The 17,397-nt window shown below is 69.7% G+C and overlaps 1 protein-coding gene and 1 long non-coding RNA gene across 2 annotated transcripts; one reads left to right on the top strand and one right to left on the bottom strand.

Moving 5' to 3' along the window:
* Positions 1–1,223: 1,223 nt before the first annotated feature.
* Positions 1,224–8,990, bottom strand: AGXT (alanine--glyoxylate and serine--pyruvate aminotransferase). The gene is made up of 11 exons (XM_025463719.3): positions 8,619–8,990; positions 8,333–8,525; positions 7,146–7,210; positions 6,572–6,672; positions 5,900–5,970; positions 4,765–4,849; positions 3,837–3,932; positions 3,191–3,260; positions 2,449–2,544; positions 1,701–1,829; positions 1,224–1,556 (listed from the first exon to the last, which is right to left on the bottom strand). The coding sequence occupies exons 1-11, from the start codon at positions 8,847–8,849 to the stop codon at positions 1,449–1,451; spliced, it is 1,245 nt and encodes a 414-aa protein (XP_025319504.1). The 5' UTR covers positions 8,850–8,990; the 3' UTR covers positions 1,224–1,448.
* A 2,018-nt stretch (positions 8,991–11,008) lies between these two features.
* On the top strand, positions 11,009–14,996 carry LOC112670026 (uncharacterized). Its single transcript, XR_003142734.3, has 3 exons — positions 11,009–11,355; positions 12,393–13,301; positions 13,569–14,996. It is a non-coding gene; the product is annotated as an uncharacterized LOC112670026 (long non-coding RNA).
* The last annotated feature ends 2,401 nt before the right edge of the window (positions 14,997–17,397 follow it).

Genomic DNA, 17,397 nt, shown 5'->3' with positions numbered 1-17,397 from the left:
ATCACACAAGAGGAGCAAGACACGGGAGCCGACAAGTCCCGAAAGCCGCGGGCACCCGAGGAGGCTCTGTAGGATTCGCCATCGGGGAAGCGGAAGGTAAAGCCGAGTCGGGGACGATTCCACGCCCACCGGAAGAGAAGACCCCTGGGTGCGGGTGTGGATGGGGCCGACGGGCTCGCGCGTCTGGCGAGGGTGTGGGGGTTACAGGCGCTTCGCGGTCCCCACCACCCCACGCCTCCCCTGGCGGGGGCCTCCCCGAGCAGCCGTCGCAACCCTCATCACAGCCCCCACTTGCAAATACCCCGGAGGTGACGAACGGATGCCAGGACGGCGGCCCGGCTGGCGTGTCCCAGTGCCCCGCGAGAGCAGCGACCACTCGGGAACGTGCCCATGTGCGACCCCTCCGCAAGGCCCACGAGCACCTGCAAGACCGGCCTGCGGGGACCGGATCGGACACAAGGGACCGGCCCCAGGGCACCTGCACTTGGGCTCCGGTCGCCGAGTCTGCTCCGGGGACGCCAGCCGGGACGGCGCTGCTCTCAGGAAGAGCCTCCCTCGGCCCGTCCCCTCCTGGACCCGGGGCCTCTCCCCCGTGGCCGAGAGCACAGGCGGGGGACGGGTGGGCGTCGGAGAGCACGGAGCCCTGGCCGACACGGGGGGGTGACGCTGGCCCCGCACGAGGACTCGGGCCGCGCTGGGCCGCTGTGTCCCCCTGGGCGTCGTGGGCCCTTAGGACCCGTGAGGACCTGGCGGCTGCGCTGTGGTCGAGGGATCCGATGTGAGAGCCCCACAGGCGACAAGCAGGGGGAGCCTGGCATGGGCAGAAAGCCCAAGTGGGGGGGCGCCCAGGGGACGGCGGGTCCGAGGGGGCCAAGCTGAGAAGCAGGAGGGCCCGGCGCCCAGGGGGGCCCTCGTCGGACACCTGGGGCCCCCAGACCTCCGGCGCTGCGCCGGCCTGTGCGCCTGTGTGTGGCCGCGAGCTCCCGGGCCGCAGTCCGGGCGGTGCGCCGTGGGCACGTTGGCGCCTGCGTGTCTGCGACTCAAGTCACGAGGGGGCCCCGCAGGCGTGTGAGGCTGCTCCTTGCAGGCCGGGGTCAGCGACCGGGCCCCACACACCCGGCCTGCAGCCCCGGGGAGGCCCAGGCACGGGTCGGCCCAGAGCAACCCCCGACAAAGGTGCCGCCAGGGGGCAGGGGCGCCCCCCCACGCACAAGGAGGACGGGTGACCGAGGAATCTTTATTGAGGATTCGCGGCAGGGGGGCCGTGCGGGGCTGCGGCTCGCGTGGGTCCTGAGCCCACAGGGTCCATTTCCAGGAGGTGCTGCGGCCGTCCCGCCCTCCCGCTAGCCTGGCCCGCCCGGGGCAGCGGCTGTCCTGCCCCCCCGCCCCCCGCTGGCAGGGTCCTTTGCTCCCGGCCCCTCCAGGTCGGGGAGCAGCAGGCGGCCAGGTCACAGCTTGTGCCGGGGGCAGTGCCGCAGGGCCTCCTGCAGGGCGTGGGTCACGCGGTCCACGTTCTCTCGGGTGGCGTTACAGCCCAGCAGGCCGATCCGAAGCACCTGCGGAGGCGGGGGGTCAACCCGGCCCTGGACGCGCCCCCGCCCCCACCCCCAGGGAGCCCCCCAGACCCGGGCGGGTGGGAGGAGCTTCCCGGTGGCTGTGGCCGGCGCCCGGCCCGGCCTCAGGGCGCCGCGTCCCCTCACCTTCCCCACGGAGGGCCCAAGGCCGCCCGTGATCTCGATGTCGAAGTGGTCCATGACGTAGTTGACAATGTCTCTCCAGTCGTAGCCGGCGGGCGCGGCCACGGTGGTGACGGTGGGCAGCCGGGCGGCCTGCGGGACACGCGACGGCTCGGGGCCAGCACTAGAAGGGGCCCGGGGAGTGCAGCCACCAGCTCCCCGCGCCCGTGCGTCTGTCCCCTCGGGCCAGTCACAGCCCCCAGGCTCAGGGAAACAGGGGAGCCTCCGCCCCCCACCCCTGGACTGCAGGCCCTGGAGGCCGACGGGCATCCTGGGCTCAGAGATCACCCGGAAAGACTCCAGGCGGGAGCTGTGACCGTGACAGTGACCGCCCGGCGACCACAGGACTGGGTCCGTTCAGAGGGGGCTGCGCAGCGGCTCCCCCTGCCCCACGTGCTCTCCCTGCCCCTGCCCCCGCCCTGCGTCCTGCCCCTGTCCTCTCTGGTCCCCGCCCCCTCCCCCGCCCCTTGCCCTCCTCCCCCACCCCGTCTCCTTCACCCCTGCTCCCCACCCTCCATGCCCTGTCCCCTACCCCTGCCCTCTGTCCCCCCACCCCCTCCCCGCCCCTTGCCTTCATCCTCCACCCCCTGACTTCTGGCCCCCGCCCCCTGCTCCCCGCCCTCCACGCCCTGTCCCCCGCCCCTTGCCCCCTGCCCCCGTCCCCCACCCCTGCCCTCTGCCTCCCCGCCCTCCACCCTGCTGCCCTCCTTACGGGATCCTTCACGAAGAGCTGCAGACCCAGCCCCTGCAGGCGCTCATGCAGATATGCCGTGGCCTCCCGGTGCTGCCGCCAGCTGTTCTCCAGACCCTGGGTGGGCAGAGGGCACCAGTGGGCGGGCCGGGGAGGGCGGGAGGGGGGAGGCGGGGTGGGGTGCCTCCCTCCGTGGTGGGGGGGGGAAGCTGGTTCTCTTGCTGGGGGGGCAGCTTGAGACCACAGAGCGCCCCTGGGCTCCCCTCCCGGCCTGGCCTCTGACGCCCCTGGGAGCCCCTGAGCCCCCAGCGACCGGACCTCGAGCCGCCTCAGGGCAGTGGAAATAGTCTAGGTCTGAGGGGGCCGGTGGGGACCCAGGCGGCAGATGGGGCCCGTGGCCTCTGGTGATGGGCAGGTGGGAGCATCTCCCTGCAGGTGGGGAGGTGGCCACGGGAGAGGAGGGGGCTTCGGAGCGACACAGGGACCCGTCTTCCCAGGACCTGCTCCGTGGGCCGCCCCCTCTCGGCCCCACCCCGCTGCACTTGGCTCTGCCGCACGTACCCTCAGCGCTTCTGGTCCGCAGCCCAGGCCCGCCCGGCCCCCCAAGCAGCCCTGAGAGTCCCCTGAGGGGCTGCAGGGAGTCAGGAGCAGGGGCCCCAGAGGCCACCAGCCCCCGCCCAGGGGCTCCCGGGAGCTCGTGGCGCCCGCCCCGGGGTCCTGCACCTGCCAGGCCCTGCTGCCCGCTGCTCCTGCCCGTGCTCACCTGTTCCGCTATGAGGGCCAGGCTCTCCCTCAGGCTGTACAGGCTGATGACCGGGGTGGTGTGATGATACCTGGAAGGCGGGGCGGGGGGCAGCGTCACCGGGCGGGGGGGGGGCCGGGCTCTCTGGCAACGGGTCCAGCCCACTGCCGGGCGCCGCTGTCCAGTTGGGGAATCAGATTCGGGGCGAGAGGAGCAGCTCGGTCCAGCGCGGCAGCCCCCCACCCGGCCTCGGTTCGCCCCAGCAGCCCCGAGAGGCCACGGGGCCCGCCCAGGAGAGCGCACCTCCTGGAGCCCCCGGCCCCGCGTGCGCCGTAAGGGGCCTTGGCCTGAAGCTGAACCACCCCCCCCTCTAAGGAGCCCCTGCTCAGCCCCTCTCTTTGGGGGGCGGGTAAACTGAGACTCCGCAGGGGGAACATGTGGCAGGGCCGGGTCCCCCCGAGAGGACAGGGCCGGGGAGGGTGATGGGGCTGTGCTGCTGGGGAGGGCCCCGGGGGGCGTGGGGAACCGAGTGGGGACATCGCTGGCCGACGCCGCTGAGTCCTCGGGCTCTGGCCGGGCTCCGGGCTTGGACTGCAGCCTGGAAGTGGGGGGCAGCCATCCCAGGCCCCCACCAGCCGCGGCCCGGCCCCAGCCCCGCGCTCCTCACACCCTGGGCTGGTCGTCGCAGCCCCAGATGTTGGCCAGCCACTTCATGTCCAGGTAGAAGGAGACGGGCTTCGTCTTCCGAGCGTAGATCTTACTCCTGCGAGGGAAGGAGCAGCCTGAGCGCCGCCGTCTGTCCGGCTGGAGCGCCTGGGGCAGGCTCGGGAGGCTGCCTGTTCCGCGGAAGTGAGCCGGCGAGGAGGGGTGAGGCCCCCGGGACCCCGGCCCTGCGCCCCGGGGGCCCGTCTGCTCTCAGGCCGCGGGGAACGCAGCCGTCCTGGAGCTCCGTACACCTGCTCTGCAGACGGCTGCGAACAGACGGGGCCGCTGCCCACGCGAGCTCGGCTCGGGCTCAGCACAGCCCCTCCCACCACGCCCCCCACAAGCCCTGACCCCTCGAGGACTGTCTCTGAGCCGGTGAACGGCCAAGGGCAGCTGACGGCAGTCATCTGCTGGGGCCCGTGCCCCATCCCAGCCTGGCCCGGCGTGGGGTCTGGACGCCAGGGACGTGGGGGCCCCCGGGGGCTGCCGGACAGAGCTGGCCCACGTCCACCCCCTGGAGCGGCTTGTGCATCGGCTCCAGGACGCTGAGCCGGGGGTGGAGGCCTGGGGGACGGGCACTGGACCCCGTCCTCGCTTGAGGCTGGGAAGCTTCCCTAATGCCAGGCCCTGCATCCCCACCCCAAGCCCGGGCTCCGGGAGGAGCCTCATGGAGCTGGCCTCACACCCCCGACCCTCACGGCGCCCTGGCTGCCACCGGCCTGTGGCCTCGGAGCTCCGGCGCACCTGTCCGGGGTGTCCCGGGTGGGCCATGAGCAGTCCGGTGCCTGAGCACCGCCCAAGGAGCCCTCGGTCCCTTGCCCTTCCCTCCTCGGGGGCCACCCGGCCTCACTGCTCATCCAGCCCCAGGCGGGGGCCCCGGGGTCACTCACTTGGCCTTGTCACTGAAGGAGATGAGGGACGTCCCTGGAGGCGAGTTCAGGACCTTCTGGGAGCCCGAGTACAAGACGTCAATGCCTGTGGAGAGGCGGGGCGTGTGCTCCTGGGGGCCGCTCCCCGCGGGTGGGACCGTGGGGCGGGGGTGCCCAACCGGCAGGTCCAAAGCAGAGAGCTGTCCGAAGCAGGGTGGACGCTCCTGTTGGATTCAACGCTCTACCTACGCGACCTGATGCCATCTCGGGGGGATTGGGTTAAGCCACAGGCCCCCCACGTGCGGTCTGCTTGGTGCGGAGAAACCCCGCACGTGGTGTGAGGGTTGCGCGGGCCCGTGGCGGCCACCGAATGTGCACCCGAGGTCACCCGGCCCGGAACGCTCTGTAGGCCTAACTCCTGAGAGCGCGAGCCCGGCGAGAACCGAGGGGCCACCGCCAGGAGAGAGGCGAACCGTGGCTGGTCACGTAGTCGGGACCCTGCTGGCCGGGCGCCTCCACGCACGTGGCCGACGCTCCCCGACCTTACGTTGGGGTCTACGGACTCCGATACAGAGCGCAAAGGTGCGAAGGGCGCCCTGGGCCCCACGTCGGCTTCTCCGGGCTGCACTGTCTCCCGGGAGGTGGGCCGGAGCCTCGTCGCCCGGGGGCGCGGTGTGGGCATCCTGGGGACGGCCTCGCCACCCGGCAATGCGTCCCCAGGGCCCCCCCCCCAAGCCTGTCCCTTCATGGTGGGCCCTGCACGGAGCTCCCGGGTGGAGCGGGTTCTGGGGAGCGCCCTGCTGAGCAGCTGGGGATTCGGACTTCCCGCTGCGGGGAGATGCTGAGCCCACGGGGCCAACCCTGCACACAGGACTCACGGCGTGTGACCGGCCGACGGGGACACTGTGGCCCAGCCTGGCACGTCCCCCGCCCACTCCTGGGGGCCCGCGCCTCTCCAGGTGCTGGAGGAGCTTCTCCCTCCTGCCTGCCGCCCACATCGGGGGCTGACGGCCCCCACAGAGGCTGGGTGTCGATTAGCTGGTGGGTCCCGTCCCGCCCGGAGCCCACAGTGGGCCGATGGCGGGCTTGCGGGCGCTGCCGACGGAGCCTTTCCCTCCAGGGCCGCAGTGGCCGGGGTGACGGGGCCGGGCCTTACCTTGCTGGTCCATGTAGATGGGGACCCCGCCCAGGGCTGCCACGGTGTCCACCAGGAGCAGGCACTTGTACCTGGGGGTGCAGGGCAGTGGAGGGGAGCAGGGAGGCGTCTGACTCTGGGCTCCCGGGGGCCCCTGGGAACTTCCAGAAGGCCAGCGCGGAAGCCTGGGAGGCTCCTCCCGGACCACCCCACCCCCGGACCCCAGACCCAGCTCCGTGTGGGAAGCGGCTGCGCGGGGGCGGAGCAGGTGTCAACGCGGGGACCTTGGGGCGTGTGAGGGCCCGGTGTGCCGACCGTGCAGGCAGAGCCCAGGGGCACAGAGTCCAGCCCCGGTCCGGAGCTCTGACTCTCCTCCATCTCCACATTTTCTTAGAAATTTAGAAAAAAAAAAAAAAATGGCCTGGGGCCACCTGGCTGGTTCAGTAGGTGGAGTGTGGGACTCGATGGCAGGATGGCAGGGCTGTGGGTTTGAGCCCCACGCTGGGCACAGAGATTACCTAAAAAAAATTCTTTTCACAGGCATAAAGCATATCCCACGGTGGGCACAGAGGGGAGGGGGACGGCCCGGGGGTCGCAGCCCAGGCTCGGTCTAGCAGACGACGCCCGGGGACAGTGCCCGGCGCTGAGTGACGCGGCGGGAGGCCAGAGGCCGGGGGAGGGGGCTGTCCTCACCTGTGGCAGAGGTCCCCGTAGCCGTCCAGGGGCTGCAGCACGCCGCACGATGACTCCCCCTGCGTCAGGAACAGCAGCGCCGGCTTGTGCTGGGCCAGGCCCTGAGGGGACAGAGGGGGGCACAGACGGGACGGCTGCGGGCGGTGGCAGCGCGTGGGCCCTGGGCAGGGCCAGCTCCGCCCCCACACCCCCGCCCCCCGCGCGGCAGACAGACCCGGGGGTGGCAGCTGGACGTGCCTGGTCCCCGTCCCAGGAGCGCTGGGCCGGCACCTGGCCTGGGGCGGGGGCTCCCTTCCGGGGACCTTGCCCGGTTGGCACAGGGTCCAGGCTGCCTGGGGCGCACCTTTCCTGACGGGGAGGGACTGGCCTCGGCATGTCCCACCCCCCACATCCCCCACGCGACTGGGCTGCTGACTCAGTTTCCCTGCCACACAGAACCCTCCCTATCAGGCTTTCCACCGGCTCCCAGGTCTGGGATGTCCCCTGCGCCCCGTCACCTGGTGCTGGGAGGGGCTGAGGGCCAGCGACCAGCCCCCGTCTGCTGGTCCCTCCCCAGGACGGACGAGCCCCCCACCTCTTCCACGTCCTGCAGCGTGTAGTAGTCTCCAGGGTCCTTGACCATCGAGTGCACCCGGGCTCCTAGGGAGGGGCACAGAGTGGTGAGCCTGTGGGAGCCTGTGGGAGCCTGTGGGAGCCTGTGGGAGCCTGTGGGGGCGGGTTCCCCCCCACCCTGGCCCGAAGCCGGAGAGGAGAGGAAGGTGAGGGGTGCTCAGCGAGGCTGCTGTCTGTGAGCCGAGGTTTCCGGGGTGCAGGGGGGAGAGTGCTCAGGCTCAGCTGCACCACCCCTGCCCCGGCCTAGCCTCCCGGAGCCCAGCCAGGCCCCCCACCCGCGAAGCCAGCCAGCCTTTGCACACAGCCAGGTGGACTGTGCCGTCGAGCACCGTTCGGTGGCCGAGTGGAGGAGAACAGGTGAGTGGGGGCTCAGGACGCAGGCCCTGGGCCGCCCCCTCTGGGACCCCCGTGCACCCCCCGCGGCCCCCTGCCTTCTGGAGGAGGGAGGAGCCCCAGGACCACTCGAGCCCCGGGGGGAGCCCAAGGCCAGGTGCAGGCTGGGGCAGAGCCTCTGGAGGGCGGGAGCCTGAGGTCACCCGGGCCCCACCTGTGCCCCAGGACGCCTCCCTCTGCAAACCAGTGTGTGGACTCGAGGGGACCAGGTGAGGGGGGGGACCCCTTAGGCCCCTGGGGGCTGTCCATTAACCAGGACAGAGTGCGGCCATGTGTGGAGCTGACGGTGCAGGAGCTGCGGGCTGTTGCCAAAGGCCGAGGTCAATCATTAAACCCCTGCACGCTCCTGCTCCTCAAAAGCTTTCCTCCGGAGGTGCCGACCTCCTCTGCGCCCCTGCACTCTGCGATGCTGGGAGGGGCTTTCGGCCTCTGAAACCCTGTCCTGTCCCAGAGCAGGGGCAACGCCTCAGCCCAGGAGAGCCGCGGGGCCTGTCGGGTTTGTGCCGGGAGCTGGGGCTCCCCGCGGCGCTGCCTCCCCACGTGCTCCGGGGACGCCTGTCCTTGCACGCTGGGAGCCTGGAAGGTACGGGGGTCTCTCGAGCACCCCAATGCCCACTTGGAGAAGCCAGCAGCCAGCCTGGCGGGGAGGTGGAGGCACGAGGCGGGGGAGAGCCCTCGCGGGGAGCGCGGACGGGTCAGCCCAGGAGGCTCGGGGAAGGTCAGGAGCCCGCAGCCCACCCCCGGCCCATCCGGTACCGATGCGCTCCCCGATGTCCGCGGCCCGCTGCCCCCAGATGCCGTTGGCCCCGACCAGGAAGGAGTCGCCCGGCTCCAGGAGGTTGAACAGGGCGGCCTCCAGGGCGCAGTGTCCCGAGCCGCTGACGGCCAGGGTCAGGGGGTTCTTGGTCTGGAACACGTACTGGATGCCTTCCTTGATCTCATCCATGATCTGCGGGCAGGGGCGTGCAGGTCAGCCGTGTGCCCCTTGCCCTCGCCCACGGAGGAGGCCGGGGCGCCCGCTGCGCCCCCCTGGACGTCCTACCTGGAACATCTCCTTGTGCATGTGCCCGATCATCTGCAGCCCTCCGGCCGCCAGGATGCGCGGGGCCAGGTTGGAAGGGCCGGGCCCCAGCAGAAGCCGGTTCGGGATGGACAGGGGCTTGAGCAGGGCCTTCGGGGGGGCCACCAGCAGCTGCTGGGAGGCCATGGTCCGCACCCAACCTGCCGCCTGTGGCCCCAGGGCCACACTGGCCCTGGCCAGCGCTCGGAACATTTCCCAGAGGGCCTTGTGGGGCGTCCAAAGGCAAGGCGGTCGATGGGCTCCCGCTACGCCCTCTGCCTTGCATTGTTTGCCGCCGGTACCTGACCCTTTATTGACGCTTCTCCCGGACGGACGTCAGGGCCTGACAGCCGGGGTGTTGAACCCTTGCTGCGGGGAGGAGCCTCCAGAGTCCAGTGAATGAAAAACAGAGCTTGGCAAGTTGTCCTCTGCCCTCGAGCTCCTCCCGGCTCCTCTAGGCTGTCAGGTGCCCGGCCCCAGCCAAGGGGGTCCTGCGGGGCTCAGGGGGGCTCAAAGTTTTTCTTAAAGGATCAGAGAGCAAATATTTCCGGCTTGGCAGGCCCTACAGGCTGTATGGAGGCTTCAGGCCTGCTGTGATGGTGCAAGAGCGGCTGTGGTGGGGTTGCTGGGTGCCAATAAAACTTTATTTGTAAAAATAAGCGGTGGGCCCGATTCGGCTTAGGGGCCACAGTCTGCTGAGCTAAGGGAAAGGCTCAATTTAGGAGACACGTCTGCCCCATGTGTGTAGACGCATGAGTGTGCATGCGCACGCTCACACGGAGGACATGTCCCTCCTGGTCCTTCCCTGTGCCTCTCGTTCCCAAGGGCCCTGAGGTTTGGTGTTCTCTCGTGTAACCAAGGCCATGTTTGCCTGCGGAGCCTTCTCTGCCCGCTGAGTGGGTAGAATAAATGTAAGTCAAGAAGCAGGAAGAGGGGCCAGGGCCAGCTGAGGCAGGGACACCTGTGCTGTGGGGACACCTGCGAAGTGGAGACACCTGTACAGCGGACACACCTGTGCTACAAGGACACCTGCACGCGGAGACACCTGTGCAGCGGAGCCACTAGTGTCCCAGGGAGTCAGAAAAGCCTCTGCTGCCAGGAACCGGGGGAGGGGGCGCCCGCTGGCCGTTCCCTGAGCAGCACCAATACTGCTCGTCGCTCCCAAGGGGGCCTGGTTGGGGCGAGTGCGTCCTCCCGCTCTGTGCTCGGGGCTCTGGCACCGCGGGCCTTAGTGACCAGGGGAACCTCAGGGCTTCCTGCAGGAGGCTTCACGGTGATGGAGGACGCAGGACCGTCCCCTGGGGCCTGGCACGTGCCCCTCCCCGGTGACGATTGGATCCCCAGCTCAGCCAAATCCCTTCATCCAGCTCTTGGTGCCGGCTCTGGGCTTGTCGGGCATCCCAGGGCTGCGGGGACCCAGGAGCCTTGGCCATGGTCTGGCCCCCGGGGACTTGCACGGCCTTGCCGGAGACGTGGTGCTCTGTCGTCTGATGGGCAAAGAAGCGGGCAGAGGGCCCGGGCCCCACACGCCAGCCAGGCAGCCCAGGGCGGCCCAGGAAGGTGAGGCCCCAGCTGGCCTCGGGCACATGTGCCGTGGGAGGCTGGGCCCCCCCAGCACAGGAAGGCTGCGTAGGAGCCCCCTCCTGCCCCCCCCCCGGCCCTCCCTGCCCCCAGCACTACTCCCTCTGGACCAGGCCCAGCCTGGCTGCTCCATCTGGTGCAGTGTCGGCAAGAAGAGCAGGGCCCTCACCGGGCGGGGGGAGGGTGGGCCAGGGGAGTCCCGGGGTCTGCACAGGCCCAGGGAGCTGAGAGCCTCGTAGAGATGGGGGGGGGCGGGGAGGAGAACCCCAGGGGCTGCCAGGGAAAGGTCAAGGGGGAGTGGGAGAACTGGGAGGACGCAGAGGAAACTAGGGAGCCCAGAACAACGCGGGGAGGCCCCCACAGCTAGAGGCCCCCCGATGCAGCCGGCCGTCTCGGGTCCTGCCCCGCTGTGGCGTCTGGGACATCCGTGCAGCCCTGGGCTCTGGAGTCACGGTGTGGAGCCAGCTCCACCCGAGCTGACCACCACGGGCATGTCCTGTCTGCCAGGACAGGGGCCGCTCCCCTCGGCTCAGCCGCTGCCCCCGCTCCTTGCCCACAGCCCCCTGGGCCGGGCTCATCCCCTCGGTGACCACACCCCTTCCCCTGGGTCCATCCTCCCTCCCAGCCAAGGGGCTGCACCCCCCCAGGCACAGCCCCCATCACTCCAGGCTAACAAGTGCATCTGTGGCCTTTGCAGGGACCGTTCCCTCTGCCGGGAACGCTTGTCCCCGTTTGTCCAGCCTTGCTGGCCCTTCCTTCGGGGCTGTGGCCCAGCCTCCCGTCCAGGGAGTCATCTCCCCCGCGTGGAGTCCCCTGCCGGCCCTTCCACCACAAGCCTCATGCCACATGCGTCACGCGGTTTGCAGCCTGCCCGCCCCGCCCCGGGCAGGACCCCACGTTGGACAGCACCGCGTGTGGGCACGGCACGTGGGGGGGCAGCCCGGGCCCAGTCCTGGCAGGCGGGTGGGTGGGTGCAGCCCAGGGAAACCAGGAGGGGGTGTGCCTTGTTCCCAAACAGGAAGATGCGCGGAGTTGGCGTCACCGGGAGGGGACTGTTGCAATCCCGAGAGGCGTTTCCTCAGGCCGCGAGGCGATTGGGAGCCCAGGAAGCCCGCGAGGACAGCCAGCGGCCGGGCAGGTGAGCGACCTCTGTGTCTGCAGGCTGGAGATAAAGGCCCCCTGGCCAGGTGCAGGCGGTGTCAGCCCCACCCCGGAGGGCGGCCGTGCTTGCCCGATGCCGGGCCCTGGGGGCGGGGGCAGGGTGCGTGCCCCCTGTCCCCTCGGGGCTCCAGGTGGGCGGCGACCTCGGCTGTGATAACTGCCCGCTCCGGCCGGGCACCTGAGGACGCTCCGTTCTACGCCCGCAGCCAGGGGCAGCCTGCCGAGCGGTGGCGGGCAGCAAGGGCCAGTGGGGGCCCCGGGCTCAGCGTCCCAGCCCGCCGGGTCCCAGCTGGGGAGGGACGGTCAGCCTGGGCGGCAGGAGCAGGTCCCCGCGGGGAGCGTCGTGAGAGCCTGTGCTTAGCTGGGGGTGACGGGTGTCGCGGGCCCTGACACACCGATCGGCACCACCCCTGCTCCCCGCCGAGCTGCGCCCCTGCGGCACCCGGCACCCTGGGGTGCAGGACACAGGGCCCAGCGTGAAATGCCTGCCCCCAGGGAAGGCCCGGGAGCCTGGGCCGGGCAGCAGCAGCGGGGCGTCGAGGGCGACGGGGAGTCCCGCGTGCAGGGGAGCGGGCACGGGGTGGGGGGGACACGGGACTAGGCCCCGCCCACGCAACGTGACCCAGAGCTGCTCACACACATGTGCAAGGGGCGGAGCAGCTCCAGCAGCCGTGACTGAGCATCCCTGGGGCTCCCCAGGTGCCGGCTCCGTGCATCTCGGGGCCTCCTGGGGGTGGGGCCACCTGGGGGCTCTGGGCTGCTGTTGGGTTCATAATGCGACAGTAGTGGCGCCCCCTGAGCCCCCCGGGGTCCCCATGCCCCCCCGCAGTCCCCACGCCCCCCACGCCCCCCCGCACCCCCCGTGCCTCCCGCGCCCCCATACCCCCTGGGGTCCCCTGCCCCCCACACGCCCCATGCCCTCCGTGGCCCCCAAACCCCGGCGCCCCTCCCCGCGGGGCGGCTGTGCCAGCTCGACCGGATTTGCCGTCGAGACACATTTGAGTCGGTTCCTAGGTCACGCTTGAGCGGGCTTCTTCAGTGACATTCGGCCTTGGGTGCTGCCCTGAGCCCAGCAGCAGCCAGGGCCGCCCAGGCCCCCACCCGGGAGGCGGCTCAGCGTCCGGGCAGGAATCAGAGGGCGGCGCGGGTGCCGTCCACGCCGGGAGCCACAGGCGCAGGTGTGGCCGGGCCGCCGGGCGGCGTCACCACGAGCCTTAACGCCACCGAAATTCAGCACGAGGGCTGTGGAACCCGGGCAGCACATCCTCCGGAAGAGTTCTCAGGAGCTCCGGCGGCCTCGAGGCCCGGGCGCCCCCACCCCCAGGACCCGCCTGCCCACCGGGGCCCCTCGACCTCCTGCACCCCAACCGGTGCTGGCGTGAGAGGCGCCCCTCAGGGCCTTCCTCGCGGGCTTCCTGGGGCCCCGGGGTCCTCCTGGGAGGCGGGCCTGGCTCCCCTCCCCCCGCCCTGCGCCCCGGGGTGTTTCTCCCACGGTGGGTCCTCCGGAGGCGCTGAGCTCGGGCCCCAGGGAGGGGCCCACGGCGAGACCCGCGGCACCAGTGGCACCAGCCCCCACCCCGGCCGCCCTCCTAACCCCAGCCTGCGTGTCTGAGCGCGGCCCTCCTGGGTCACCCCATGCGCGTCTCTCTGGAGCTCCGGGGACCAAGATGCTTTGCCCACCGAGGCCAGGGAGCAAAGGGATGTCTAGGACCCCAGACCCTTCCCCGGAGCACTGCCCGCCCCCCATCCCTCCCCCCGTCAGCCTGAGGCACCCCTTCCAGGTGGGGAGGGAGACGCCTGGGGGTACCTGGAGGTGGCCTCCTCGGAGTCTGGGCACGGCCCCTAAACTGCGGAAGGGCTCAGGAGCTACGTCAGGGATTCACCTGCGGTGACCTCTAGCACTCCGTCCGCCGCACGAGCCAGGTGAGCTCTCCTTAGGGTTCCGAGGGTTGAGGCTGGGGAAGCAGGGGTGGGGCCCGCGGAATCCACTCTCGGTCCTCAGGAGAGAGAAGCCCTCGACCCCGTCCTCGGGACTCCCGGGAGCCCCCACCACAGGCCCGTGGGCAGGCTCGGCATGGGGCGCAGAGAGCAGGGGCGCAGCCTCTCCCGGGAGGTGGTGGGGTCGGGGGTGGGTACCTAGAGGCCCCCCAGGGCGCAGCCTGAGCAGCTGCTTGCCCCTTCTGCGCCCAGTGTCCTCATCCAAAATCAGGGCCACGGTGACCGGGGAGCCCAGGGCTGCCAGGGACACAGGGGCCTCCTCTGCAGTGTCTCTGGCCCCTGTCATGCTCCTCGGGCCCCCAGGACTCAGACTTCCAGGGATGTGAGGCCCCACAAGCCTGAGCGAGATGCCCAGGCCAGGACGACTCAGCTCCGCCTTCTCTGAGACGACCCACATCCAAGCCAGGTCGGGCTGGCCAAGAGGACGCTGCTCAGGGCGGGTGGGGACGTGCGGGTCCGCTGGGGCTGGGCGGCCGCCACGTGCCTGCACCCAAGCCGCCGCACCCACTGCTGCAAATTCCTGCCATGCTCACATCTCCAGGGCTTCCAGGTCCCATCGGGTGGATGGTGTCCTCCCCAAATAGATGTTCTAGTCCCGGCGAATGTGACCGCTGTCCGGGACTGGTGTCCTCACAAGGGGAGGGAGTTTGGGCACAGGCCGGCTCTCGCGGGAAAAGGCCCAGATCCCCCGGCGGCTGCACAGACTGGCCCCCGCCCCGCAGACGCCCGACCTGTCCCACGGCCCTTCCACGGCTGACCGTCGCTGAGGGCTTCGTGGGCATCTGTTCCCCTAAAGGCGGCCACTTTCTAGAGGGGGGCTGGGTGTGGATGCCGCAGAGGAGCTGAATGGGTAGATTCTTCTGGGCCCGGGCCCAGATCCAGGCCGCACGCCCCCCACGGGCTCTGTCTGGGGCCGGGCTGTGGGTGCCCGCCCTCGCCTGCATCTCTGCCAGCGACGGCCACCAGCCCCCGCACCCTGGTGCTTTCCAACACCCAGTGGGCTCTGCTCTTCCGGGGCCTTCTCCCGGGAAAATGAATGCAGTGCCTCCCTGGATGCACTTTCACAGCAGAGGTTAAGGCAAAGGTGTTCAGGCCCCCCCCTCCCGGGAGCTCTGTGGGTGGGCGTCTGCCTTCGGCTCAGGGTGTGACCCCGGCGTCCCGGGATCGAGTCCCGCATCCCTGCAGGGAGCCTGCTTCTCCCTCCGCCTGTGTCTCTACCTCTCTCTGTGTCTCTCATGAATAAATAAATAAAATCTTAAAAAAAAAAAAGATAAAGGTATTTATGCACGCACTGTAAATAATTTTGAAAAAGAACGAAACAAATTCAAAACAGATGAAACGCCTAGAAGCCCCGTATTTCCACCAAGCCGCTTTCAGAATGGGAGGCTGTCACTTTCTCACGCTCACGTTGCCAGATGTTCGCCTGCGTCCCCGCAGTCGTTGGCAGTAGGCTGGCATCTGGGTGGAGTCGGCGCCAGAACACTCTCGGGTCCCCGGCAGCAGGACACAGCAGAGCAGGGCCACACGCGATCACGGGCTCCTCCTGAGTGCTCCTGGACACTCGGGCTTTGTCGGTCTCTTCCATTCCAATTTTTTAAAAAATATTTTAATTTTCAAAAAAGGATTTATTTATTTATTTACTCACGAGAGACACACAGAGAGAGAGAGAGAGGCCGAGACACAGGTAGAGGGAGAAGCAGGCTCCATGCAGGGACCCGATGCAGGACTCGATCCCGGGTCTCCAGGATCACACCTTGGGCTGCAGGCGGCACTAAACGGCTGAGCCACCCAGGAATCCCAGATTTTAATTTTTTTAAAGTCATCTCTACGTCCACCGTGGGGCTCGAACTCACAACCTTGAGATTAAGAGTCGAGCACTCTACCGACGGGGCCAGCTGGGTGCCCCTCAATTTATTCATTTATTTATTTTTTAATGAGCGAACGAAGAAACGATTTCTTAAGCCACGTGACGGATGGTACGGCCGCAGCAGCCGCTGTCCGCCTCCGCGGGCTGGGCAGGGAGCAGGCGCGTTCGGGTCACCTGCAGCTGGTACCGACACTGTCCACGGTGCTTCTAGAGCAGATTTATTTTCATGGGCTCAGGCCTGACATGCAGGGAGCTGTTGCTCACCTGCTGTGCAGAAGGGGGTCCACCCGCAGGCCCCCGGGAGGGCTCCCAGCACCCTCAGGGGTCAAAGGGCCCCGCCGCTGCCATCGCCCGAGCAGCGTGGTTCAGGCTGAGCACCCGAGTCTCCAGCGGGCAGAGGGACCCCATGCCCCGCCCCCGGCAGGTACCCTGGGCGCCGCGGCTCCACAGACTCCCCTGCAGACGGCACCTCCCGTGTCGTCACACCCGGTGGTGGCCTGTGTGAGCCCATGGGGAGGGCCCGGGAGCTCCCCCCCTGCTCCCTGCTCCCCCCTCCCCTGGGCTGCACCAACCCCAGCAGGGGCGCGGCCTCTGCAGAGTCCGGGGGGCCCTCGAGGTCCCCGAGCCGGGTGGGCCCGGGGTCCCTGACAATATGCATCCGTGGCTTTTTAGAACTGAGGAGGTTGCCTGATTTCCCCTGGGCCGGACGAGCCCGTGAGCCGCCCCCCATTTCTGTCCTCCGAGCGACAGGACAGGTTCCGACGTTCGCCTCATTAATTCATGCTTCTGAGTAAGAGTCTCCTCCGTGTCCACCGTGTGAGAAAGAACAGTCGTGAACGGGACGACGGGGGGAGGACGCTCGGCCTCGCTGCTCCAGCCTGCGGCTGGGAGGGGACCCGGAGGGGGGCCGGGAGGGGGCTGCATCCCCGTCACCGCCAGAAGCTGTGGCCTCAGGGAAGGACATGCAAGGCGGGAGCGGCGGGGCCTCCTGGCAGAAGCACGCGTGAGCCAAGATGTGACGGGGAGAGGCCAGCCGGGCCAAGGCGGGCTGCAGGAGGGCCTGGGGGGACCCGTGTGGCTTTGTCCCCACAGCCCCGGGCGCTGCGGGCCTTCCCTGCAGCCACAGATCACAGCAGGACAGAGCCCCGAGAGTCACAGGAGAGGGGAGGTGGCTCTCCCTGCGTGGCCCTGTGCCGGGGACCAGAGGCTCCCAGACAAGAGAACCAGAGTCCGCCGGCTTTCTGACGCAGGGACACGGGGGTGGCCTGAGGATCCCCATCTCTGGCGGGGTGCCCAGGAGGCCCGGCCCCCCTCCAAGGCAGACCCCCGACCGGGAAGGTTCGGAGCAGGTACGCCTGGGGTCGGAGGTCACCCAGCTCCAATCGCGGGTGCTGGACCCCACCTTGCCCGAGCCTGGCCTGGGTGGGATGGAGAAGCAGGGGCGGCCCCGCGGGAAACAGTGACACCTGGTGGCCAGGCCGGGGCCCGCGGGAGCAGCAAGGCCCCCTCCCTGTTCTGCGGGCAGCGGGGAGCTGGGCAGGAGTCAGGGCAGGTGCCCAGAGGTCCCGGGGGGTGGGGGGGTCCAAGCGGGCTGGCTCGGGGCGTGAGCAGGGGGGCAAGGGGCGCATGGGGACCCGCGGAGGCGGCGACAGTGATGCGGGGAAGGACCCGGCGGCCGTACCCTCATTACCTGCAGCGGGGGTCACCGCCGCCCCCCTCCCACCCCCGTGGCCTTGACTGGTCCCGGCCCCGCTCCCGTGGTCTCATCTCGCCGCAGATTTGAGAGCTGATCCTACGGGTTGCGTCGCTTCAGCCCGACCTTCCCGGGTGCGTCTCAACAGACGGATGTTTTCTCCCGGAGCCCCGGGGCCACTGTCGTCTTTCACAAAACCGACACCCCCTCCGTCGCGTCCCGTATCCCGTCCGAAGACAGATTTGCCCAAGGTGTCCAAACCGTCAGGCCCAAGGTGTCCAAACCGTCTCTTCGAAGAGGGCTTGTCCGGGCTGGGGTTCCTGCGAGGCCGTGGCGCCCCCCGTGTTACTGCCCGACCCCGGGGTCCCGGGATCGAGTCCCACGTCGGGGTCCCTGCAGGGAGCCTGCTTCTCCCTCTGCCTTTCCCCCTGCTCACGTGCTCACTTTCTCTCTCTCTCTCT

This window comes from Canis lupus, chromosome 25 (genome assembly GCF_003254725.2).
Source record: "Canis lupus dingo isolate Sandy chromosome 25, ASM325472v2, whole genome shotgun sequence".
Taxonomy (NCBI): domain Eukaryota; kingdom Metazoa; phylum Chordata; class Mammalia; order Carnivora; family Canidae; genus Canis; species Canis lupus.
This window is presented reverse-complemented; position numbering and strand designations above follow the sequence as displayed.

What these genes read in the sequence shown, in the direction of transcription:
- AGXT (XM_025463719.3), bottom strand. Translation starts at nt 8,849, where the DNA reads ATGTTCCGAGCGCTGGCCAGGGCCAGTGTGGCCCTGGGGCCACAGGCG. An exon ending in TGCACAAGGAGATGTTCCAG is followed by an intron (nt 8,526 to 8,618) that starts GTAGGACGTCCA and finishes CCCTGCCCGCAG; the next exon opens with ATCATGGATGAGATCAAGGA. An exon ending in GGACATCGGGGAGCGCATCG is followed by an intron (nt 7,211 to 8,332) that starts GTACCGGATGGG and finishes GCCCCTCCCTAG; the next exon opens with GAGCCCGGGTGCACTCGATG.